The 25,746-nt window shown below is 38.2% G+C and overlaps 1 protein-coding gene across 3 annotated transcripts; it reads left to right on the top strand.

Annotated features, from left to right (window-relative positions):
• Window positions 1-66: 66 nt before the first annotated feature.
• Window positions 67-25,746, top strand: LOC127445019 (tetratricopeptide repeat protein 17-like). Of its 3 annotated transcripts, XM_051704738.1 has the most exons (26): window positions 67-257; window positions 674-763; window positions 2,597-2,766; window positions 2,876-2,987; window positions 3,090-3,221; window positions 4,680-4,789; window positions 5,002-5,149; window positions 5,364-5,503; window positions 7,310-7,470; window positions 7,689-7,801; window positions 8,242-8,388; window positions 8,708-8,823; window positions 10,647-10,797; window positions 10,983-11,054; window positions 11,626-11,850; window positions 17,746-17,932; window positions 18,608-18,739; window positions 19,592-19,854; window positions 20,000-20,147; window positions 20,276-20,396; window positions 21,585-21,638; window positions 22,226-22,385; window positions 22,483-22,566; window positions 22,733-22,852; window positions 24,179-24,322; window positions 24,412-25,746. In XM_051704738.1, the coding sequence occupies exons 1-26, from the start codon at window positions 90-92 to the stop codon at window positions 24,541-24,543; spliced, it is 3,600 nt and encodes a 1,199-aa protein (XP_051560698.1). In that variant the 5' UTR covers window positions 67-89; the 3' UTR covers window positions 24,544-25,746. The 3 variants fall into 3 exon arrangements, with proteins under 3 accessions (XP_051560698.1, XP_051560708.1, XP_051560717.1); XM_051704748.1 differs by lacking the exon at window positions 21,585-21,638 and having other exon boundaries at window positions 24,412-25,745; XM_051704757.1 differs by lacking the exons at window positions 67-257; window positions 2,597-2,766 and having other exon boundaries at window positions 672-763.

Raw genomic sequence — 25,746 nt, 5'->3', positions numbered from 1 at the left:
TTAGTAATGTGGGGGGAGGCGGGGTCACTATGTTACCCGGAAGCAGATGTTGGTGAATGACGTGAGTCGAATGGACAGACTGTAGAAAGATGGCGGCTGACAAGAGCAATAGCCTTGGCACTCATTCAGCTAATAATCGCTTCTGGTGCCCGTCCGTTCGAGGACCGGTGTTCATATTTATCTGGGTCCTGTTGGCCGAGCCCGGGCGAGCCACCACACACTGGGTGGTGACGGAGGACGGCAAAATTCAACAGCAGGTACGTGAGTGTGTCATGTTTATTCACTGTCGCTCTCTAGATCATATTTACATTAGAAGAGTAAGCTGAGCGCTTCAATAATCACTGTCTGATATGATTATTATTCACTTACACCGTTTTATTTGACTGTCTGCGTTGAGCTCAGTGTAACTAATGGGATGACAGATGTTTACTGCTGCTTACTAATTAATAGCCATGATATCACTGGGCTTTGGATAGAGATCTGCTCTCATATGTAGTGATTAAGTAATTCTGTCAAAATCATCAGCTTATTTTGGCTTCTAGATATTTGTCCTTGTGGTCATCAAGCTTGTAACTGTCCTCACTGACCTGATATCTAACAGATCAGTGTTTGTGACTAAGTCTCTGTGTGCATTGATTTCGCCTTTGCCTTTCGTCTACTCTTTCATTTTTAGGTGGACTCTCCTCTAAACTTGAAACACCCCCATCATTTAGTTCTTTTCATGCAGCAAGAGACTCGTGTGAACTACCTCAAGAAGTTAGAGGTAGATGTTTTATCCTCACATTCATCCTAAACTATTATATATACATACATACATACATTCAGGGTTGGGAGGGTTACTTTGAAATGTATTCCACTACAGATTACAGAATAAATGCTGTAAAATGTAATTTGTAACGTATTCCGTTAGATTACTCAAGGTCAGTAACGTATTCTAAATACTTTGGATTACTTCTTCAGCACTGGTAGATTTTTTCACTTGTTTTGACTATAAAAACTCTGCCAGTACAGTAAGACAAAATACACATGTTAAAAATACATTCTCTGAAAAACCTAAATATCTTATGCAGTGTTGTTTCTAAAACAAGATAAATCAAATTGATCTTGTTTTAAGGATTTTTAAATATTTTTACAGGAAAACAATACAAAAATGATCAAGAATACGATTTTTGCCCTAATATCAAAGGTCTTACTAGAAAGAATGAAATTATGATCCAACGTGAATTTTCTTGATAAACAAAATATGATCGTGCCTGGTAACATTTACATGTAAAATGGCTAGAAATAGCATTTTAGCTTAACGTAAAGCTGACAATTTACACAAGGTTTATTTCTATTTCTTCTGCTCTAAACTTACTTCAAACATACTTCTCTGTCTGCTCGTATGAATGAAACACATCATAAGAAAGTGTTTCACCGCTGTTCAAATGCTCTTTGGATCGCATCATTTATATGTATAAATGTTTTCCATCTGAAAGGACTAAATATTAAATGAAACAAATGACAATAAAATGCAAAGTAATCTCTTCAGTAATCAAAATACTTTTTGAATGTAACTATTTTAATTACCAATGATTTAAATTGTAAATTTAGTGGAATACGGTTACTTATATTTTGTATTTTAAATACGTAATACTGTTACATGTATTTCATTACTCCCCAACCCTGTATGTGTGTATATATATATATATATATATATATTTACTAGGCCTATGTCTTTGTTCTACTGTGAATTCCTTGTGAAAACTTGAAAGCTCCAAAAGGTACATAAAGGCAGCATAAAAGTAATCCATAAGTCTCCAGTGGTTTACCCCACAATTGTCTCATTTTCTCACCCTCATGCCATCCCAAATGTGTATGACTTTCTTTCTTCTGCAGAACACAAATTAAGATTTTTAGAAGAATATCTCAGATCTGTAGGTCCTTACAATGCAAGTAAATGGTGACCAAAATTGGAAGCTCCAAAAAGCATATAAAGGCAGCATAAAAGTGATCCATGCGACTCCAGTTGTTTAATCCATGTCTTTAGAAGCGATCTAATTTATTTTGTATAAGAACAGACCAAAATATAACTCCTTTTTCACTATAAATCTTGACATCTATAGTCTCCTTGGCGATCATGATTTCAAGCTCGATTACACTTTCTAGCACCATCTGGCGTCCTGCGCTTGCGTCAATCACTAGGAAGTGTAATAAAGCTTGAAATCATGATCATGCCTAGAGACTGCAATGGCAAGATGTACAGTGAAAAAAAGAGTTACATTTTGGACTGTTCTTACCCAGAACCGATTGGATCGCTTAAGAAGACATGGACTAAATCACTGGAGTCTTATTGATTTCTTCTATGCTGCCTTTTATGTGCTTTTTGGAGCTTCGATCTTTCGGTCACCATTCACTTGCATTGTATGGACCTACAGGGCTGAAATATTCTTCTAAAAATCTTCATTTGTGTACTGCAGAAGAAACAAAGTCACACATCTGGGATAGCATGTGGGTGAGTAAATGATGAGAGAACTTCATGTAAGTGAATGTATGCTTCCCTAAACTTTGATTAAAAGCCCTATTCTCTGACAATGTGCTTTTGTACTCTTTGCAGAAGCAGCTAGTTGCTCAGAAAATCCACATAGAAGAGAACGAAGACCGGGATACTGGTTTAGAGCAGCGGCACTATAAAGAAGATGCTGACTGTGTCACAGCTAAAGTTCCACTGGGAGACTTGGATCTCTATGATGGCACTTTTATATCCCTGGAGAGCAAAGATATAAAGTCAGTGTAGTTTACTTTGCCTATTACGGGCATGTAAATCCTATTCTCATGGTTAAGCACTTGTAATTTTAGGTCTCAGTTTGGGATAATATTTTTTTCTGTGTTAAAGTCCAGCGGATTATTTGGATCAAATGTCACCTCTACCTCCAGACCTGGAAAAACCTGACTGTGCAAAAATGATGGACCTTCCTTACAGCATTCATGCATTTCAGCACCTCAGGGTAAGTGTAATGAGTGCTTTATGCTACCACCATACTTGTCTGTCCTTTTCCTTTTCACTTATACATGCTTGATGTCTTTGAATCTCTTGTTCTTCCTCTCAGGGTGTACAAGAGAAGGTAAACCTCACATCACCCTTGCTTTCAAAGGATGACCCAATCTTCACCTCCCTGTCTCTTAAACTGGGTCAGAGCGTGGATGAGGTTGGGCATCGGATACACCAGGCCTTGATGAGAGTAAGTTTATATGCTGTTTGATTTATTAACGTGAGGGTTTTCACAGTCATGTAAAACCTGAAAATATCAGGAGATTTTAACATTTTAATTTCTTTGCCTGGAAAAGTAATGTAACATTCTATAGTGAGTGCTTTGATCGAATATATTTTATCGGCTAAATACTGCCCTTTGTGGTTGTGTACAGAAAAAATTGCACTGCAAAAATCGTTTTATTAATTAGTCTTTTTCTGTTGTTTTCCAGTAAAAATATCTAAATGTTCCTAAAACAAGATATATTTACTTGACAAGCAAAATGACATAAGATATTTAGTCTTGTTCTCATATAATTATTTTAATTAATTAATTTTTTTGTTTTGCTTAAAACAAGAAAAAACATATCTACCAGTGAGGTAAGAAAAATAAACTTGTTTTCCCATAGAAATAAGTTTATTTTCCTTACCCCATTGTTTACTTGTTTTAAGCATAAACGTCTTTCGAAAATAAGACAAAATATCTTTGCCATTTTGCTTGTCAAGTAAATGCATCTTGTTTTTTGTTTTTTTTATATCCCCTTTTCCCCCAATTTGGAATGACCAATACTTAGTAGGTCCTCGTGGTGGCGCGGTTACTCACCTCAATCCGGGTGGCGGAGGACAAGCCTCCGCTTCTGAGACCGCCAATCCGCGCATCTTATCACGTGGCTCGTTGTGCATGACACCGCAGAGACTCCGCATGTGGAGGCTCATGCTACTCTCCGCGATCCACACACAACTTACCACGTGCCCCATTGAGAGTGAGAACCACTAATTGTGACCACAAGGAGGTTACCCCATGTGACTCCCTAGCGACTGGGCCAATTTGGTTGCTTAGGAGACCTGGCTGGAGTCACTCAGCACGCCCTGGATTTGAACTCACGACTCCAGGGGCGGTAGTCAGCATCAATACTTGCTGAGCTACCCAGGCCCCCAATGTATCTTGTTTTAAGAATGTTTAGATATTTTTACTGGAAAACAAGACATTAATACTAATAAAGGAAATCGTTTTTTGCAGTGTGTTTGTAAGAAATCCAGCATGAGGGTAACTGTTTCCTATTAGGGAACAAAGTTGTCATCTTCAGAGGGCACTTGCGGGCATTAAGAGTATATCCCCTTTTGAGCCACATCAAATCTCTGGATGTTTTTTGTCTAATTAAAGACATTTTTCAGTGATGATTAGTTTTATGTAGGTACCTCACATGCAAATGTAAATTCACCAAGAAATCTGTTTAAATTGATTTAAAAAAATCCTTGTACAGTAATCATTAACATCTGGAAAAGTAATTTATATGTACTGGTCAGAAGGTGTGGGACCCTGATGACTCTTGATTTCCTGTGGTTCCTAATATTCCAAGATAACCACAAAAGCGGTCTTCTGAAGCTGTCTCCCTTGAAGATTATTGATAACTGGTTTTCTCTTTCTCACTTCCTTCAATATGTAAAGAACTCCTCTTCTTGGGTGCTTTACAACCTGGCATCCTTTTACTGGCGGATGAAGAATGAACCAAGGCAAGCTGTGGACTGTGTGGTCCGTGCCCTCCATTTTTCTCCAAGGTAAAGGAAAATAACACATGGACAAGGGGCAAATGTATAATGGGGCACAACAGTACTTTGGAATCAGTGCTCGAAACCAGCGTAACATAACATAACATATTGAAATTGAAATCATTATTTTTGCCTCCTGCACAAAGAGCTGTATTGGTAATATCACCAGAGAGTTGGCTTGTTTTGCATTCATTTGCATATTTTTTTTTCCCTGTTTGCAGACAGCACAAAGACATCGCTTTCGTCAATATGGCAAACATACTTCACAGAGCACACTTCTCAGCTGACGCCGCTATCCTTGCGCACGCTGCTCTGGATCTCACCACCGATCTGCTAACCACCCATTATACCCTGGGCAACATTTACGCTGTGAGTGCAGCATGAGGAAGAAAAGAGAGTGGTTTCTGAAAATGCTTTCAGACTTTTTCTGACTTCCTCACAATCCTCTGTGACCATGCATAGTCTACTGGAAATGGAAGGAAATTACAGCTTTGCTTTAGTATCTGTTTTCCCTATTCGTATCAAATGACCTTTACATACTGTTTAATTTCTTCCCTGTCCCTTCCTCCTGTCTCTCTGGTAGATGTTGGGGGAGTATAATCACTCAGTGTTGTGCTATGAACAGGCCCTGCAGGCTCAGCCAGGCTTTGAGCAGGCCCTAAGGAGGAAACATGCTGTCCTCTGTCAGCAGAAGCTGGAGCAGCGGCTCGAGGCTCAACACCGGTAACAGACAAGAGACGATCTGTTTTCTCATTGACTGTCATGACTTTGACTGTCTTTTTCAGTGTGATATATATGTGTCTCTTTAAGAACTGCCTGAGATGGGCATTGTTAACTTGGCATTGAGTGTTACATGTTTTTTCATCAATGGTGTATTCCTGCTTAAAGCTTTCCTTTCCATCTGTATTTGCTCTGCAAAACATGGAAAAATAATTGAAGTGTTTTATCACATACTGTGCAAAAGTTTATAATGAGGATGTTTTAATAAATAATGCCATGGCATTTATACATTTTATTAATCAGTTAGCCTAATACAAAGTGCAGTAAACTAATTTAAATAAACGAAATCAATATTTGATGTGACCACCCTGTGCCTTTTAAACAGCACCAGTTCCTAGGTTGTTCTAAGCATCTTGGAGAACTTGCACAGTTTTATGTATAAAGGCTATCTCAATTGCTTCTGTCTCTTCTCGTAATCCCAGACTGACTCGATGTTGAGATCCGGGCTCTTTATTGGCCATACCATCTGTTGTAGGAATCCTTGTTCTACTTGTATTTTATTCTGTTTTCGAAAGGAATGTTTGGGAATCTAAAATTGATATTTCCTATTGACACTAAAACAAAAGATATAAAATAACCGTTTTAAGACAAATGTTTTTGTGAAACATCTAATGTGCTTAAGATACTTCCACAAGACTGTATCTTTTATCAAGATATTAATAAAAAAAGAACACTTAAGTCCATTTGGAAAGGCTCAGGTTTGTTTTATGTGAATGCAACATGAAAGAATCGTGCTATTGAATGTTTATTTTGCATTGTTGTGAACCTGCTGTGTTGTCTGATAAGACTGGGTAAAAATATAGATTTTCTGATGCATTGCAATCTTCGTTTGAATGATCTTGATATTGATTCTTAAATCCTTTACTCTATGCGGCAACCCTCTACAAAGTGAGCAAATCAATACCGTATTGACAAATTATTTGCTGTATGACCAAAAATATCAGTGATTAGCCACTGACTTGTGTACTTTCAGATTTCACTCACCAGTATTTGAGTAGTATAGTGGTGAAGAAGTTTAGCACCGAGATCCTTTCATTGTGTGTTGAGAGTAAAAGGTTTGACTCCGTGTCGAAAGACGAGATCCACGCAATCCATTTGTCATTGAATAATGTCTCTTTTAAAACCCTTTCTGTTCTTTACAGACAGTTGTTGATTTAAAACAATAAAGAAAGAAACATTTAATTCTAATTAGACATAGCAAGGATGCGTTAAAGAAACTGTGCGACTCATTGGCTGATGCCGGTAGTTTTAAAGAGACCGTAATGATTTAGCCTGTGTTCTACAGATTAAATAAGACAATTTGTAAAAATTTATATTTTCGAATTGTACTTAGAAGGGTTACCTAGAAGGTTAGAAAGTCTCTTTATATTTAACAGCATTAGCTTAGAGAGAATGGCTTTCATATGTAAGCAAAATGGACATTGTAACCGAAATATACCCATATGAATCTATATTGAATCAGAATCTATTTAAATCGAGATCTTGTGAATCGGAATTTAATCGGGAAATCTGTGTCAATCGCCAGCCCTATTTGGGAGTGGCCAAATAAACAAAATCAAAACCAAATGAGCATAGTTCTCCATTTCGAACTTTTATTTTTCAACATTTGTTCCCTGGGAATGGTTGAAAAACAGCATCTGGTGGTTCTCATATTGATAAAGCATTTTGTATCTGAACTGTAGTTCAGAACAACATAACAACTAAAAGTGTGGGACAACCGACATAAGTAGCTTCTGTCTTTTTGTGCAGGTCTTTGCAGCGCACTCTGAATGAACTGAAGGAGTACCAGAAGCAGCACGATCATTACCTGCAACAGCAGGAGATGCTGGACAAACACAAGCTCATTCAAGAGGAGCAGATCCTACGAAACATCATTCACGAAACCCAGATGGCTAAAGAAGCACAACTAGGTTAGACTGCATTTCAAAACCTTTCTGTACCTGTCATACAGATTCTGTCACGGAAATAAGACTGGATTGAAAGAAGATTGTGCAATGTACTGGATAAACTTGAGAAGTTTCATGGTTGTGCAAGCCTGCCTGATCTTATCTTGTTGGTGCCACATTTTTCTTCCCCTGTTGCCTACACGAATGTTAATAAACTGTGATGTTTTCCTGCGACATTTTAGGGAACCACCAAATGTGTCATATGGACCAGCAGAAGTCCACCCTGCACTGCCCTTTTGACTTGCCCGTACGATATCATCGTGGAGAACTGTTTGAAAATGTCCACTACATTCAGGTTAGACAGAAAACAAACTGTAACTGTATCTCTTCACTGTGTCACAGTGATAAATTATTATATTTTGAATGCATTATTTTAGTAATGAGATTGAATACTGAAGCAATTTAGCCTCTTAAATATTGCTATTGCACATCTGTCTGAAAGTATATATTTTATGTATACAACAGTTTGTTCCAGCGACCATTTTGATTGGATAACCAAAGGGTGTCTGAGGAGTGCTGATATTGTGTGTAACAGCACTGGATTTATTTGCTCTTTATATCATTCTGCTTGCCCACTTGATCCTGCATTGGCTTTTATTGTGTTGAATGTCAGTTACTTGATATTAATTTCTTGATGCTGTTGTACTGGATTCAGTACAGTATTCAGTATTTTTGCTTGTGTGATATTGCTTAAATGCTGATCTCCTCTCTCTCTCTGAAATGTTTTTTGTGTAGTTTGGCGAGGAGGTTTCCATAGCCAGCAGTGTTGCTCTTGTGTCTGAATTGAGTGTGAATGATAGTCACAGTCCTTTGCAGTCCTACACCATGTCCTTAGGACGTGAGCCTGCAGCCCACTGGGACAAGGAGACCACCTCCTCTGATGTAAGAGCTTCAGTGTGTGGAAGTGTGTGTGTGTGTGTGTGTGTATTTTGACATAAATTTGTACATTGCAGGTCATCAGCAGGCCCAGTGGAATGTTTTTAAGTATCATCAAATTTCTGCTCAAATGTGTTGAGAAGAAATGCGTGTATGACAGATTGCTACTTCTTATTGGGAACTGAAAGCATAAAGGTTCTGCGGGCACAGATTGCACATGGACCTAGTTGTCAGTATGTTTAAATGCATGCATGTAAGTTAGAACACATTTTCTGTATTGGTCTTGTACTTCTTACAGTAAAGATCGCATTCTGTGTGTGAATAGGAGAGTCAGAGAGTGCTGTGGCCAAAGAGGTCAGACTGTGCACAGCGATTCTCAACGGTTCCCCCTGCTCACCTACTGCCCACCTATTATCTGTCCCCTGAGTCCCGCAACTTTAAGTAAGACATGTGACTTTGTGACTTAAACTCTGCATATCATATTCCAGCAATAGAAACCACAATACCACACACTTGACAATGCTTAAACCTTCAACATGTGTCACTCACTGATACTAGATAATGATTTTTGTTGTATTTTCGGGAAATAAAGATTCACATATTGTACTCTTTAGTTTATATTTCCAAAAATATTGTATATACAGGGTCATGAAAAATGTATCAGTGAATTTAAAATGAAAAGCCAGAGGAAAGTCATGGAAATAGATAAAATCTAAAAAGCCACAGAAAAAATACTGTAGTGAATAATAATTTTTCTAGTTTTCCTCTGTGCAAAAAATATTTCGTAAACCATAGCAGTTTCTATTTGTGAGTGAATCATTCTTTTGATTCAATGAATAGGTCAAAATGGTAAACACATCAGTCTGAATGAATGATTAGCGAAATGGTTTGATTCAAAATAAATGTTAACAAATCCATATCCATTAATTGCACATTACTGGAAATCAGAGGTCAACAAATATATCAGTTTTACGACTAATCTTTGCCGATAGTTGCTTTTTGGAAAAATCGTTTATTAGCAAAAATCAACGCAGATAGTTTTTTATTTAATTTTTTATTCCTTCATCTTACTCTGTGGCCAAAAACCTTTATATGGTATAATATAAAAGGCTAAAAAAAGCTTAATTTGTTGAATATTTACATATAGAGGATTGAAATAGAGCCAAGTCTCTGTCACAATGATTATTATGGACTAAATTACAATTATTAATATGAGAAAGTAATAAAAAAAAAACATTCATGCTGATTTTACTAGAGAAAAGGAAAGAAATATATTTTATAATAGCAAAAAAACGGACACTTGACAAGCAATCACTGATGATCTACTATTGATGAATGGTGAACTACTGTTAATGAATTACTGCTCATACAGTATTAATAGCCCATGTGACAATGTTCACTTTGTACTATTTCTGTTTTGATAAATTGTAGATGATTGTGAAGAGCATGATTTGTTTCACTTGAGTGTTTGTGTGAGCTGGAAGTACAGACATTTCAAAATAAGAGTCCGTGGTGTATTTTTGGTTTGTATATAGTTCCACGTTATGCACCAGCTCTTCATTTTATTTTCTTGTTATTATTGGATTCTGGTTGCACAATAAACCTGCATCTGGGATTTGACTCATTTTATACTCTTGTATCCTCAATGTCACAGTAAGGAAACTCTATGAAAATGTTGAACAATTCAGTAAATGGATTTTAAAAACTGTCATCCAATTAATCGGTTATCTGCCTTTTCCACCACCTTAGTTATCGGTATCAGCAAAATCCACTATGGCCACTTACACACTGCAGCTATATTCAGTTGTCATTTCACCTTTTAGTGCTTAATCCTGTTTCTGATTCTGTCGATGACAGCTAATGAAACATTGTCGGATGATAATACATCTCTGGTGGATAATCTCTTTGCTCAAAAAACCGCAAACACAAAACGGGTTAAACTGGTGGCATTCATGTTATACAGGCGCGAGATGCTGCAGCGTTGCTATGGTGATCACTTTTCAATCATTGCAAAAGTGGGAGTCAGTCCTTACACGCATGGAATGAAAATTTAAGGGATTCACTCCCACATTTAAATGAGGTTGTCAGAAACTTTGTGGTGTGTGTGTGTCTACCTCTGCTGGAAAGGTCATGGAAAAGTGATGGAATTTAATTGGTCAAAAAAAGTATGAAACCTGTACATATGTGTTGTTTTTTTATTTCTCAACTTTCTTGTAATTATACTGTGTTAATCCAAATGCTTGTTATTCATGTCATGTTTCCAGGGCTTTGAATATCCTCTTGGACAACAAAAGTTCCCCACCACCAGCAAAAACCTTGGACTGCAGCTTCAAGAATCATGTCACTGCTGGAGACCCTCTGGCCTCTGTGGTCTGGGCTTTAGAAAAGGAGCTGCCTGATCCACATGCTGCAGAGGTATGAGACTGGCTAGTCAGTCTAAATGAGTTCTTTCTTTGAAAAATACCACACCCTTAGCTTGCCAGACCTATTAGTGCAGGTAGATAGAGCAAGGGGAGGTATGTAGGAGTGTTGTGTTTTCACAGGTGAGTCATTCTACTCAAGGCTCACATGGGTTGTGTGTGAATGTGTGTTTGGAGCAGGTATTGCTGAAACGCAGTGGTGGAAAGAGTTTGGAGCAAACTGGAGCACTGATCGCTCAGGCTCTGGACAAGGTAAAAGATTGTTTCAGTAACATGGCTTATGCATTAGCAGATTCAACATTTGATACTAGTGGTCGACTACAAAGGGGTTTTCAATGGCTGATATAGATGGTGACATCTTGAGCGCAGGGTGGCTGACCATTTTATAATAGCAAATGAAACAAACACAGAGCTGCTCAAATTAAATGGACTACTTAGTTCACCCAATATTTAAAAATCCCCCAAATGTCTTAACTGACTAAAATGATTTGAAAACAGAAAATCTGCACCATCCATTGACAAAGCTGTGGAACTGACACACATAATAGCTAATGCCAATGATCTAAAAAGACCAAATATCGGCCAGTTAATTGGCCTGGACAATTGTATGTCTATCACTATTTGACACCACCAACTTAAACATCTTGAAATGTTTAATGTTGTTATCTGCCTTGGTTTGGATGTCAACAACATAAGGGTAAAGAAGATAAAATGGTATGTTTGAACAAAGAAATAAAAATAAAAAAACACAAGTTGGATGAAAGTATCCAAGGCTTGTTAAAACCAGTAGCAACATTTTAGCTTACATTTAACTCTCTCTCAGATGAGTGGCCCACAGTGGTTGATGCAGAATGAGGCAGGTTTGTTCTGGCGTGCCAAAGGAAATGGAACACAAGCTTTTGTGTGCCTGCGTCAGGCGCTGCATTCTGCTCCTCCCCAGCACAGAGATATGCCGCTGGTCAACACAGCTAACCTGCTGCTGCACTACGGCCTGCATGATGAGGCCTATGAGCTGCTGCAACAGGCCCTGCAGATCAACCACTCCGAGGTATTTACTGACAGTGACCAATGTTGAACACCACAGCTTTTAAAGAGCAGACTAGAATTTAAACACCTAGGCTGGGGTCAAGTTCCTTTGAGCCATTTGCTAATGCATTTGAAATATCTGAAATAGTAAATTCTGTTAAAGTTTTTCATTGATATATGTATGTATGAATATTTTACTTATATATATAATTTTTAATCGAATTAATTACATGGTGTCCAGATTTGCCATTAATCGCATATACAAATATTTGCTGAGAAAGCCCCTAAAATAACAATAATTCAGTATATAATGATGAAATAAGTTATCTTTAAATATTTACAAATTATTTATATATATATATACACACTATATTAGACAATACAAAAAGTTGCTTTAAAATACAGTATATTGTTTATTTGCAAATTATTGAACATAAGCCAATCATTGGCATACAGTTCACAGCAATCCATTTTGCAATTTGTCAGTCAGTCAGAGATTTATTATGAGAGCCTATCTAAGGACCTGTCAATATACACCTGCGTAAGATGGATGCTTTTGGAGCGTCTCACTTTGGTTGCGTTGCATCATAAGCATACCATTTTTTGGTCATTGTGTCAAGTTAAACGTAGTTTAATACTTAGAAGAACATGTCTTGAGATCTCTTAGTTCGGATTTGCACTCCAAGCTGTGTTATGAACGCAAGAACGTGTCCTCGTGGTGTGCTGAAGGGTTGTTTTGTTCTCTGTAAAGTGCATTGCCCATACAGCTGAAGTTTCACTTACTGCACCCTGGAGCAAACAGGTGGTACTATAAGCTTGAATTTCTCAGGAATCTTCCTTATTATGGTCCGGGGAAATGATTAATTGCGTTAATTTTTTTAACACGTTATTTTTTTATAAAATTCATCGCACTGAATTAAGGCATTAAAAAGACAGCCCTAATATATATATAATATATATATATAAATACAGTTGAAGTTAGAAGTTTACATGCACTTAGGTTAAAGTCATTAAAACTCATTTTTTAACCACTCCACAGATTTCATATTAGCAAACTATAGTTTTGGCAAGTCATTTAGGACTTACTTTGTACATGACACGAGTAATATTTACAACAATTGTTTACAGACAGATTGTTTCACTTTTAATTGACTACATCACAATTCCAGTGGGTCAGAAGTTTACATACACTAAGTTAACTGTGCCTTTACGCAGCTTGGAAAATTCAATTTTCCAATTAATTGGATTCAAAATCCAATTAGCTTCTGTTAGGAGGTGCCTCTTTGCTTTACATCATGGGAAAATCAAAAGAAATAAGCCAAGACTTCAGAAAAACAAATTATGGACCTCCACAAGTCTGGTTCATCCTTGGGCGCAATTTCCAAATGACTGAAGGTACCACGCTCATCTGTACAAACAATAGTACACAAGAATAAACAACATGGGACCACGCAGCCATCATACCGCTCAGGAAGGAGACACATTCTGTCTCCTAGAGATGAATGTTGAACAAAGGACTTTGTGAAGATGGTGGAGGAAACAGGTAGACAAGTATCTATATCCACAGTAAAACGTGTCTTATATCGCCATAACCTGAAAGGCTGCTCAGCAAAGAAGTCACTGCTCCAAAACTGCCATAAAAAAGCCAGACTACAGTTTGCAAGTGCACATGGGGACAAAGATCTTACTTTTTGGAGAAATGTCCTCTGGTCTGATTAAACAAAAATGGAACTGTTTGACCATAATGACCATTGTTATGTTTGGAGGAAAAAGGGTGAGGCTTGCAAGCCTGAAAAACACCATCCCAACCGTGAAGCATGTTGTGGGGGTGCTTTGCTGCAGGAGGGTCTGGTGCACTTCACAAAATAGATGGCATCATGAGGAAGGAAAATTATGTGGATATATTGAAGCAAAATCTCAGGACATCAGCCAGGATGTTAAAGCTTGGTCGCAAATTGGTCTTCCAAATGGACAATGACCCCAAACAAACCTCCAAAGTTGTGGCAAAATGGCTTAAGGACAACAAAATCAAGGTATTGTAGTGGCCATCACAAAGCCTTGACCTCAATCCAATAGGAAATTTAGAAAAGCGTGTGCGAGCAAGGAGGCCTACAAACCTGACTCAGTTGCACAAGTTCTGTCTGGAGGAATGGGCCAAAATTCCAGCAACTTATTGTGAAAAGCTTGTGGAAGGCTACCCAAAATGTTTGACCTAAGTTAAACAATTTAAAGGCAATGCTACCAAATACTAACAAAGTGTATGTAAACTTCTGACCTGCCGGGAATGTGATGAAATAAATTAAAGCTGAAATAAATCATTCTCTCTACTATTATTCTGACATTTCACATTCTTTTTTTTTTTTTTTTTTTTTTCCCTTTTTCATCCAATTTGGAATGCCCAATTCCCAATGTGCTTTTTTAAGTCCTCGTGGTCGCATAGTGATTCGCCTCAATCCGGGTGGCGGAGGATGAATCCCAGTTGCCTCCGCGTCTGAGATCATCAACCCGTGCATCTTATCACATGGCTTGTTGAGCGTGTCGCCATGGAGACATAGCGCGTGTGGAGGCTTCACGGCATCCGCGCTCAACTTGCCACGCACCCCACCGAGAACGACCCACATTATAGCAACCATGAGGAGGTTAACCCATGTGACTCTACCCTCCCTAGCAACTGGGCCAATTTGGTTGCTTAGGAGACCTGGCTGGAGTCACTCAGCACGCCCTGGGATTCGAACTAGCGAACTCCAGGGGTGGTAGCCAGCGTCTTTTACCACTGAGCTACCCAGGCCCCGACATTTCACATTCTTAAAATAGTGATCCTATCTGACCAAAGACAGGGAATATTTTCTACTATTAAATGTCAGGAATTGTGAAAAACTGAGTTTAAATGTATTTGGCTAAGGTGTATGTAAACTTCTGACTTCAACTGTGTATATATATATATATATAATATACAGTTGTGCTCAAAAGTTTGCATAACCTGGCAGAAATTGTGAAATTTTGGCACTGATTTTGAAATATGACTGATCATGCAAAAAAACTGTCTTTTATTTAAGGATAGTGATCATATGAAGCCATTTATTTTCACATAGTTGTTTGGCTCCTTTTTAAATCATAATGATAGCAGAAATCACCCAAATGGCCCTGATCAAAAGTTTACACACCCTTGAATGTTTGGCCTTGTTACAGACACACACGGTGACACACACAGGTTTAAATGGAAATTAAAGGTTAATTTCCCACACCTGTGGCTTTTTAAATTGCAATTAGTGTCTGTGTATAAATAGTCAATGAGTTTGTTAGCTCTCACATGGATGCAATGAGCAGGCTAGATACTGAGCCATGGGGAGCAGAAAAGAACTGTCAAAAGACCTGCGTAACAAGGTAATGGAACTTTATAAAGATGGAAAAGGATATAAAAAGATATCCAAATCCTTGAAAATGCCAGTCAGTACTGTTCAATCACTTATTAAGAAGTGGAAAATTCAGGGATCTCTTGATACCAAGCCAAGGTTAGGTAGACCAAGAAAGATTTCAGCCACAACTGCCAGAAGAATTGTTCGGGATACAAAGAAAAACCCACAGGTAACCTCAGGAGAAATACAGGCTGCTCTGGAAAAAGACGGTGTGGTTGTTTCAAGGAGCACAATACGACGATACTTGAACAAAAATGAGCTGCATGGTTGAGTTGCCAGAAAGAAGCCTTTACTGTGCCAATGCCACAAAAAAGCCCGGTTACAATATGCCCGACAACACCTTGACATGCCTCACAGCTTCTAATTTGGAGTGACGAGACCAAAATAGAGCTTTATGGTCACAACCGTAAGCGCTATGTTTGGAGAGGCCTATAGTGAAAAGAATACCATCCCCACTGTCTAGACATGCATGGTGGTGGCTCACTGATGTTTTGGGGGTGTGTGAGCTCTAAAGGCACAGGGAATCTTGTGAAAATTGATGGCAAGGTGAATGCAGCATGTTATCAGAAAATACTGGCAGACAATTTGCATTCTTCTGCACGAAAGCTGCACATGGGACACTCTTGGACTTTCCAGCTCGACAATGACCCTAAGCACAAGGCCAAGTTGACCCTCCAGTGGTTACAGCAGAAAAAGGTGAAGGTTCTGGAGTGGCCATCACAGTCTCCTGACCTTAATATCATCGAGCCACTCAATCTCAAACGTGTGGTTCATGCAAGACGAACAAAGACTTTGCATGACCTGGAGGCATTTTGCTAGGATGAATGGGCAGCTATACAACCTGCAAGAATTTGGCGCCTCATAGACAACTATTACAAAAGACTGCACGCTGTCATTGATGCTAAAGGGGGCAATACACAGTATTAAGAACTAAGGGTATGCAGACTTTTGAACAGGGGTCATTTCATGTTTTTCTTTGTTGCCATGTTTTGTTTTATGATTGTGCCATTCTGTTATAACCTACAGTTGAATATGAATCCCATAAGAAATAAAAGAAATGTGTTTTGCCTGCTCACTCATGTTTTCTTTAAAAATGTTGCATATGTTACTAATTCTCCAAGGGTATGCAAACTTTTGAGCACAACTGTATATATATATATATAAGCACATTATATGTTTCACAAAAACTGTTGTCTTAAGATGGTTATTTTTTATTTTTTTTTCTGCTTTACATGAAGAGACAGAAGCAATTGAGACAGTCTAAAGACAAAGAACTGTGGCAAGTTCTCCAAGATGCTTGGAACAACATATATGCTGACAACATTGAAAAACTGTGTGCAAGTGTATCAAGGAGAATTTTTGCCATTTTAAAGGCAAAGGGGGGGTCACACCAATATTGATTTAGCTCTTTTTTATGTTTGCTGGACTTTGAATAAAGTTAATTGATAAAATGATTTATGGCATTAATTTTGAAAACATCCTCACTATGCAATATTTTTCAACTAATAGCATCCAATTACAAGGGATTTTATTGAAATAAAAAAGTAGTATCAGTCATGAGATCTAAATGTGTTGGTGCCCACGAATGTCCACCCAGCACCATATGTAAAATAAAGCAGCTTTTTCTCTTAGACTGATATGACTAGAGTACATTTCTCATGTGGGTACATCATTTAAAAAAAAAAAAATCGATTTTTAAAAAATTATTTCTGTTTAACTTAAAGGAATAGTTCACCCAAAAATGAAAATTCTTTCATTATTCGCTTAACCTGATGCCATCCCTCACAGAGCTCTGTCAGGTCCTTATAATGCAAGTAAACGTGTGCCAGCACTTTGACGGTCCAAAAGGCACATTTAGGCAGCATAAAAGTAATCCATGCCTCCAGTCGATCAATGAATGTGTTCTGTAGCAAATCGATATGTTTGTGTAAAAAAATAAATCGATAATTAAAACCATATTAACTTTTAAATAGCACTTCCTGCCAGCAGTTGACACATCATGTTACTGTTGCGTGACGTAACTCGCGTCGGCGAGTTCACGCAAGAATTCGGAAACGGCACTTATTTACAACAGAGAAACGAACGTCATGTGAAAGTTCGGCCATTTCAAACCGAATCAGAGCCCTGGACGGAAGCACTGAATTAATGTTAAAATCGTTTAATTATCTACTTGTTTCTTACATAAACCTATCAATTTGCTTCAGAAGACATTCACTGATCGACTGGAGTTGCATGGATTACTTTTATGCTGCCTAAATGTGACTTTTGGACCATCAAAGTGCTGGCACATGTTTACTTGCATTATAAGGACCTTACAGAGCTCTGTCTTCTAAAAAATCTTAATATGTGTTCTGCTGAAGAAAAACATTCATGCATTTTTGGGTGAACTATTCCTTTAAATGTTTAGCAAAAAAACAAAACAAAAACGAATGCACCTTTTAATAAGGAAAAGTAATTTTGTGAATGATTAACTCTCTCTCTGTGTCTTTATTTCAAAACAGCCTCACACCTTGTTAAGTTTGGTCAGCGTTCACATCTCTCAGGGAAACCTGTCTGGCGCTCTGACTGTGTTTCGTCGTGCCCTGACCCTCACAGTTCGCTGTCCCCAGTGTCGTGCCAGCCTGCCTCTAATGCGCTGCATCCAGTTCTATCCCTTCCTCTACAATCTCCAGCAACAGGCCTGCCTGTGTGAGTAGCTTCTTCAGCTGAAAAGAGAATTTTTCCTCCTGACAGCTACCTCACTTCACCTTCCTCCATCACTCACTCCTTCCCTCTCCCTTGTGTTGCAACCTCAGCAGTGGAGCGCTCTGTGCTTTTTTTTTATAGCCCAGCCCACTGTAATCTTTGAGCCAATTTTATATTATTTACCATTGCATCTTCTATTCTGGGTTTGCTGCTCTCCGTCTCCTCTGCTCCCCTTTTCTCCTCTCCTCAGCATCCTGTGTTGCTCCCCTTCTCTAGCTCGGCTCTCTCTCTCCTGGCACTCTTCTGAGCGAGAGAGACTTTGAAATAGCGAAATCGTGTCCTCAATAATTCAGGGCACTGAAAATAGCACAGGCTTTATTTAGATGCTGCTGCACTCTGCAGACAAAAATGAACGCATTGTCCTCTTCTCATTTGAGGGAACTCTTAGGTATTGATTTAGAGATTAAAGTGGCAACTCCCTTTAGAACTAACACGCTCACATAGACAACCATACAAATGATGTGTTTGTGTCCAAGTGGCCTTTGTGTTTCCCTCCTGTGTCTGTCCATATCTTTTCTTGAACAAGGAGGCAATTTATTTTACTTTTATACATTTATTTGGTGAATGTAAGTTAAGAAGTATATGAGCTCAATTATATTTGTGTGTGTGGGTGTGTAGCTGGCTCTGGCTGTGAGGCAGAGGAAGACTCAGAGCTGGAGGACTGGGACTCGGGGAACAGTAACAGGCAGGAGACCTGGGACAGTGATGCCATGCCAGTGTCTGCTTTAGAAGACTCACTCCTTTTTGAGAGTAAGATTAATAATGGAATTCTCTCATCATTTTCTCACCCTTATGCCGTCTCAAACACGTATTACTTTCTTTCTTCTATGGATCACAAACGAAGATATTTTGATTGCGATATGATGTGTTTATTTCCATACAATGCAAGTCAATGGGGTCCAAAACTTTCAAGCTGCAAAAAGGACATAAAGGAAGCATAAAGGTAATCGATATGACTTGAGTGGTTTAATCCATGTTTTCTGAATGCCCCATGTAGAATAAAAGAGCTTTTATAAGTTTACTGATATGACTGAACTCTTCATCTCACATGAGTGGTCATGATTTCATACAAATGTTTCAAAATTACTATTCATTTCTTTAGAGGTAAAACTTTTTGAATGAGGAAAACAAATTACTGAGTTTACCTTTAACATTTCTGTCTTGACTTTGATTGTACTTCCAAAATTTATTTAAGACATTTTATACATGATTCAGTTAAAAAAGTGAAATATTTTTTTCAGAGATGAAACACGCTAAATTAAACATGCAGTGTGTTTAGAACATGTTACAGCGATTTGGTATGCTTCTGTATAAAACATTTCTTTTTAAAAACTAGTAGGCAGGACACAGTGTATATTATACTCTTCTGCCCATTTTGAACATTTCCATTATTACATGGCTGATGTCAATCTACATGAATGAATGAAGGGATTCAATTCATATTTATTAATGAATTAAGTGCATATTGAATAAGCTGTTCTTAAAGAACGTCTTACTAATTAGCCCAACTAATTTCTTAACTAGCAGCACTCACAGCTGTATGTATTCCTTCCTCTTCCCCTTTCCAATAATTTTCTCTCTGCTCTCTCTTGTCTTCTGCAGAGGTGGTGGTGGACAGCAACGGCTCGGGTGAGGTGGGTTGGCAGGAGAGAGGCAGAGATCAGAAGACAGAGGGGGTGGAGGTAGAGGAGCAGGACTGGCAGCTGAGAGAGGAGCTGATTGGAGCATTCGAGGGGGCTCTAGACATGAATGGAAAGACAGGGGACCTACGGGGCATTCGCGTGCTGAAAAACGATAGGGTCATGGGGGAGAGAAATGGAGGACCCTGCTTTGGCAACTGTGAGGATGATGAGGGAGCCGAATGGGTACGTCTGGATTAACTTCTGTGACGGTATCTATTCTCTACAGTATGCATGCATTTTTGTGTCTGTCTGTGAAGAGTTCTGGAACTTTGTCATTCTTGAATAATCTAAGTGGCTTCAGCTGTCAATGTTCTCTTCATTTGTTCAGATCACATTCCAGGTGAAACGAGTGAAAAAGCCCAAAACTGATACCTCTGAGAGCTGGGTGGGAGAAGATGTTCGGCAGGGTGAACCATCTGCAAGCAACTCCATCTTGGAGATCAGTGGGCCCACAATCCCCTCTCCTGGACCCTCAGGTGCTGAGAATGAACTGCTCTCCTTCAGCTATGCTAAGGATGTGCCTTCTCTATTAGCAAAGTGATGATTCTGCTAGTGCTCTAGCTGCAAAAGGCATTCATACTGACATGCTGTTTTGTGTTTATAGAGAGATGGAAGGACTACAGCAGTCTGGGTTGGCCAGGTCCCGAAGAATGTCAACGCACACGTCGTGTAGACCTCACTACTGTGGCCAGTACCTGGCTCGCTGTGTCAGCCAAGAACATAGAGTAGGATCATTGTGTTGCCAATTTTTTTTTCTTAAAGAAATATTTGCTGAGAAAGGCACTCAAATAACAGTAATTCAATATATTATGATTAAATATAAATAGTTATATTTAAATAATTATAAATTTAATATATATTATAAATAATTCAGATTACTAATTAATACAAAAAAGGTTTAAGAAGGCAACATATTATTTGCATATAATTGAGCATAAGCCTGTTATTGGTCTTCAGTCCACAGTAGTCCATTTAGCAACTGAATTCATCAGTCTGTAACGAATAATAATTATTGTAAGGGCTTTTCTAAGGATGCGTCAAGGTAAACATGCATCAGATGGACACTTTTGGAGCATCTCACTTTGGTTGCGTTGTGTCATATACAGTGTTTTTAAGGGTTGCTGTGTCAAGTTAAGGGAAAAGTTCACGCAAAAATGAAAACTTTAATTATTTACTCACCCTCATGCCATTCCAGATGTGTAATATTTCAGCTCTGTAGGTCTATACAGTGCAGGTCAACAGAGTCCAAAACTTTGAAGGTAAAAATGAACATAAAGGCAGCAAAAACATAATCCATATGACTCCAGTGGTTAAATCTGTATAATCAGAAGCGATATGATAGGTGTGGGTGAGAAACAGATAAATATTTAAGTTCTTTTTTAACTATAAATCTCCACTTTTAAACAGCCCTCCTGTGTGCTCTTCACATTCTTCATGCAAATCGCACCCTACTATGCAGAGAGGAGAATTTATAGTCAAAAAGGACTTAAATATTGATCTTACCAACACCTATCGTGTCACTTCTGAAGACACTGATTTAGCCACTGGAGTCGTATGGATTACTTTTATGCTGCCTTTATGAGCTTTCTTGAGCTTCAAAGTTTTGGACCCTGTTGACTTGCATTTTATGGACCAAAAGAGCTGAGATATTCTTCTAAAAGTCTTTGTTTCTGTTCAGCAGAAGTCATACACTTCTGGGGTTGCATGAGGGTGAGTATATGATGAGAGAATTGTAATTTTTCGGTGAACTTTTACTTTAAACGTAGTTTGAAATCTAGAAAAACACATCTTGTGATCCCTGCATTCAAAATTGCGCTCCGTTTGGCTGTGTTTGTATGCAAGAACGCGTCCAAATCTTGTGCTGTCATGAGTGTCAAGCAAGCCTGAGTGTGGTTTGCTCTCTGTCTGTATAGGTGCGCATTGCCTGTGCAGCTGGAGTTTCGCTTACTGCTCCCTGCTGAAAACAGGTGGTACATCAAGCTTGAATTGTTCCAATAGTAGGAATATTCCTTAATACGGTCAGGGGACAAGATTAATTGTGTTTATTTGTTTAACACGTTATTTGTTATATAATTAAGTGCACTGAAGTATTGTGTTAAATCGACAGCCCTCATCAAATCATTGATTGCTGTTATTATACAGTATATCAAATCACTCCAGCTTATAGCACCCAAACAAATATGGGGAATATGGCACAAGCTTGTCATTTAGTCACGAGGCATGCAAGAACAAATGTGGATTGATGGTTTTGACATCCAACCTTTGCCGTAGTCATCATATTTCTCCTTTTTGAAGCTTGACAGCCCAGAGTCATGATTCACTTTCATTGTATGGCCAAAAGCTGTGTGAAGAAATGTATTTTTTTATTTTTCCTTTTGTGTTCCACGCAGGAAAGTAATTTGGGTTTGGAGTGACATGAGTGTGTGTACATAATGGCAGATTTCTTATTTTTGGGTGCACTATTCCTTTAAAGCACAATTATGTTATTGTTTTAATACTGCCATAGATTTTTTTTTTTATCCACTAACATATCTCATATCTGCTCTCCTCACAGTATTACAGAGCATATAGACTTTGCTACTCCACTTCAAGAGCCTGCGGTGGAACCAGTCTGTAACGCAAACCTCCCTGCTAGTATGCACACACTAGACCATCTGACTGGAGTGGCCAACCGCGGAGGCATCCATTACACTGGCGAGAGTCAGCTGAGAGAGGTGCTTTCACTCTTTCTCTTTATGCTGAGTGACTCTGCTGACCTGAGAGGCTCTGAGTTTTGTGGATGGCTGACTCACGCTTATTCTTCTGTCACAGGTTTTGCAGAATCTGGGAAAAGATAAATTTACAACACAGTCTTTTGAGCAAGTGGGAACACGTATTGCAAAGGTGTTGGAAAAGGTATAGCATTAATTGTTGTCTGCTGTGGGAATGTTACTATGAATGCTACATTTAAAGTTGAGTTTTGTGATTACCTGGACTATTTATCAGTGTTGGGTATTACTTGGAAAAAGAGTGATAGACTTTCTTACATTTTATGTTTTGGGTGTTTGTATATATCCATTAGAATCAGACCTCCTGGGTTCTATCTAGTATGGCAGCATTGTACTGGAGGGTTAAAGGGCAGGGAAAGAGAGCCATCGACTGCCTCCGTCAGGCTCTAAACTACGCTCCTCACCACATGAAGGTTTTTCTCACTCTCCCACTCTTACAACTATCTTTAAGTAATAGTTCAGCCAATCATTAACATTTGCTCACCTATATTATTGTTGTTCCAAACTCTGTGTTATTTTCTTCTGTGAAACACAAAGTGGAGACTGTATTAAATCTGATTTGCAATCTGAACAATGGCACGAGCAAATGCCCTTTCACACATGCAGCAACTTTATCGCATGAGGCCTCTGTACTGTGAAGTCGCTAGTGGCGTTCCTACTGCTGTCGCTCTAACGTTATTGGTGGATTGCACAGCTGGACATATTTTAAAAAATCTGACCACAGATGAGAGAAATTGCTGGTACAACTAAGATTTCATTCTAATTTGACAAGGAATTTGTTTTCTTGTCACTAAAAAGGAACATTCTGCCGGGGAGAGTGTTTTATATATCCTGCAGCAGTGCTCAGTGCATTAAATCATTAACCTGATGAATGATTATCAATGTACGAAATTGTAAGTGCATCACTGTAACCCAGATTTTTGCAAGTCACAATTTTTTTTTTTTTTTTTGTGGTAATCAATATTATGCCACAAATGCTGTCGATTGAGCTTAACTTGTATTGAACCTGGAATATTCCTTTAACAAGATGAACAATCTATCAATGTATGAATTAAACTCACTCTGTGAGTTTTCCATGCATCATATTTATTAAATCCATGTATATGGTTACAGAAAAATATGGAATAGTGAAATCGCTTAGAGAAACTTCTCCTTTGTCTTGCCTGCACTCGACACCATTGTTTTACAGGAGATAGATGATGTGAGCTCCACTGACACCCTCTTCACTCCTATTGGTAGTCACTGATGAAAGTTGCTCCTCATTTGCATAAAGTAAAACTTTTTTTCAACTTTCTGAAGTCGCTGGACAAGCCCACATCTAGTCACTCGTGACGCTAAGTCGCCAGCTCTCATTGAAAATGAATGCGATCAGGTCGCTTTTTCGCTAGAAGTCGCTGCATGTCTGAACAGGCCTTGAGATTTGTGAGCACTGGCGAGGAGAAGACTTGCAGTGAATAACGGCTTAAATTTTGGTTAATTCCTTACACAAAACTATAATATGGCTCCAGAAGACTTTGAATGTAGTGCATGAGTCATAGACTGCTTTTATGGTGCTTTTTTTTTTTTTTTTTTTTTATCCTTTTTTTAATTACCATCTACTTTAGTTGTTTGCAAAATAAATCACAAACTTTTTGCTTTTTGGTGAACTATGCCTTTAAATTATTTTTCATTGGCTGGTTTGCGCATAAGCCTACTGTACTGCGTGATCTAAATAATGAAACTTTCCCATGTTCTGTTAGGATGTGCCCCTCATCAGTCTTGCCAACATCTTCCAAAATGCGCGGCTATTGGAGGACGCCCTGACTGTGGCGCGCATGGCAGTGGAAATTGCTCCTCACTTTGTGGTCAACCATTTTACTCTGGCAAATGTCTACATAGCCATGGTCAGTGGTATTAAGACACTCATAATAATGTTTTAAAGGATTTTATTGACATGAAGTGTTTAGTATACATTTAAATGTTCTTTTCATAGGAGGAGTTTGAGAGAGCCATGCAGTGGTACGAGTCAACTCTAAAACTCCAGCCAGAGTTTGGACCAGCCAAAGACCGTCTGCGCACCATCCAGTGCTACCTCCTCTCCAAGAGGGACCGGCGAGTTCCCTGAGGACACACAAACACAAAAACATGAAATGAACATGCTCCTTAATCTTAGCAATCAGTGAGGAACAAGGTGTTTGTCTGTTTGTTGTCTTAATTTCATAAATATAAACCGTGTCATTAATGTCTATAATGTTGGGTTTCAGTTGATCTATGAAATATGGTTACCCTTTTTTCCCGATCATTAAGAGAATTTTATGATGATGTTTTATGACTTAAGGGATGTTTGTTTATTTTTTTTATAGAAAACATCTTGATATATTAAGGAATATTATTGCTGGTAAAAAAAAGGGTCAGTTAAATTCTGCACGTGATTTCAGTGTGGCTGACGTTGAATGTGTCCGATTGTACCTTAATGCTTTTATTTTCCAATAATACAGAGTTTGTTCATCCCCCACACATAATGGGTGTCTTATGGATTTTATCATTGAGAATACCAACTGTTAAAAGAAACCCTACCCCTTTACACATGCATTCTCAAACTAATTGTAATAATTCAGGCCGTTACATTTGGCTGTCACTTACACTCTTATGCTCTGATGATGTCTTTGTATCTGCCATCAAAGCAGGCTTCCTTCTGTTGCTTTTTGTTAGCTAAAAATATCCAATACTGCAAACATGTATGGAGGACAGTTTCCACTCATGGTGTATTGTACTTTAAAAACATAGTTGCTATGGCTAACTTCGAATAAATCCTAAACATCCAGGCTGTAGACAGGGACATTGCAAGTATTTATATTGAACAAAAGATCATCAAAATGTGGTTTGAATTGTATTAACTTGATTTTTCCCCTTCTTTTTCATATTTGAAATCAGACCTTTAATGAAGAGAAAACGCATAATGTCGCTTAAAAGCAAAACACTGTTTCATTTGCTTTACTTTTCACAGCTGAACTGTTGACTTTAAATATCAAGATCTGTATTGCTCTATATGTAATACTTAGGAACATTTTTGGTGTCCGTAGTCTATTTACAAACATACAAGTTCCTCAGAAATTAAAGTGGACATGAGGTGTTGAAAGAAATAAAATTATTTTACTAAACTGAACTTGAATCACAAATATAAAATGTTAAAGACAACATTGGTTATTTTTCAAAGGTTTTACTCAACAGTGTGAATGAGTCACTTCAAGAAATCTTTGACTTAGTCAACCAACATACTTGATGAATAAAACTGTGATGGAGGATAAAAATGTTGTAAATGTTTTGC

The sequence above is a fragment of the Myxocyprinus asiaticus genome, chromosome 1 (genome assembly GCF_019703515.2).
Source record: "Myxocyprinus asiaticus isolate MX2 ecotype Aquarium Trade chromosome 1, UBuf_Myxa_2, whole genome shotgun sequence".
NCBI classification, from domain to species: Eukaryota; Metazoa; Chordata; class Actinopteri; order Cypriniformes; family Catostomidae; genus Myxocyprinus; species Myxocyprinus asiaticus.
The sequence above is the reverse complement of the archived record's forward strand: the minus strand, read 5'-3'. Positions and strand labels throughout refer to the sequence as shown.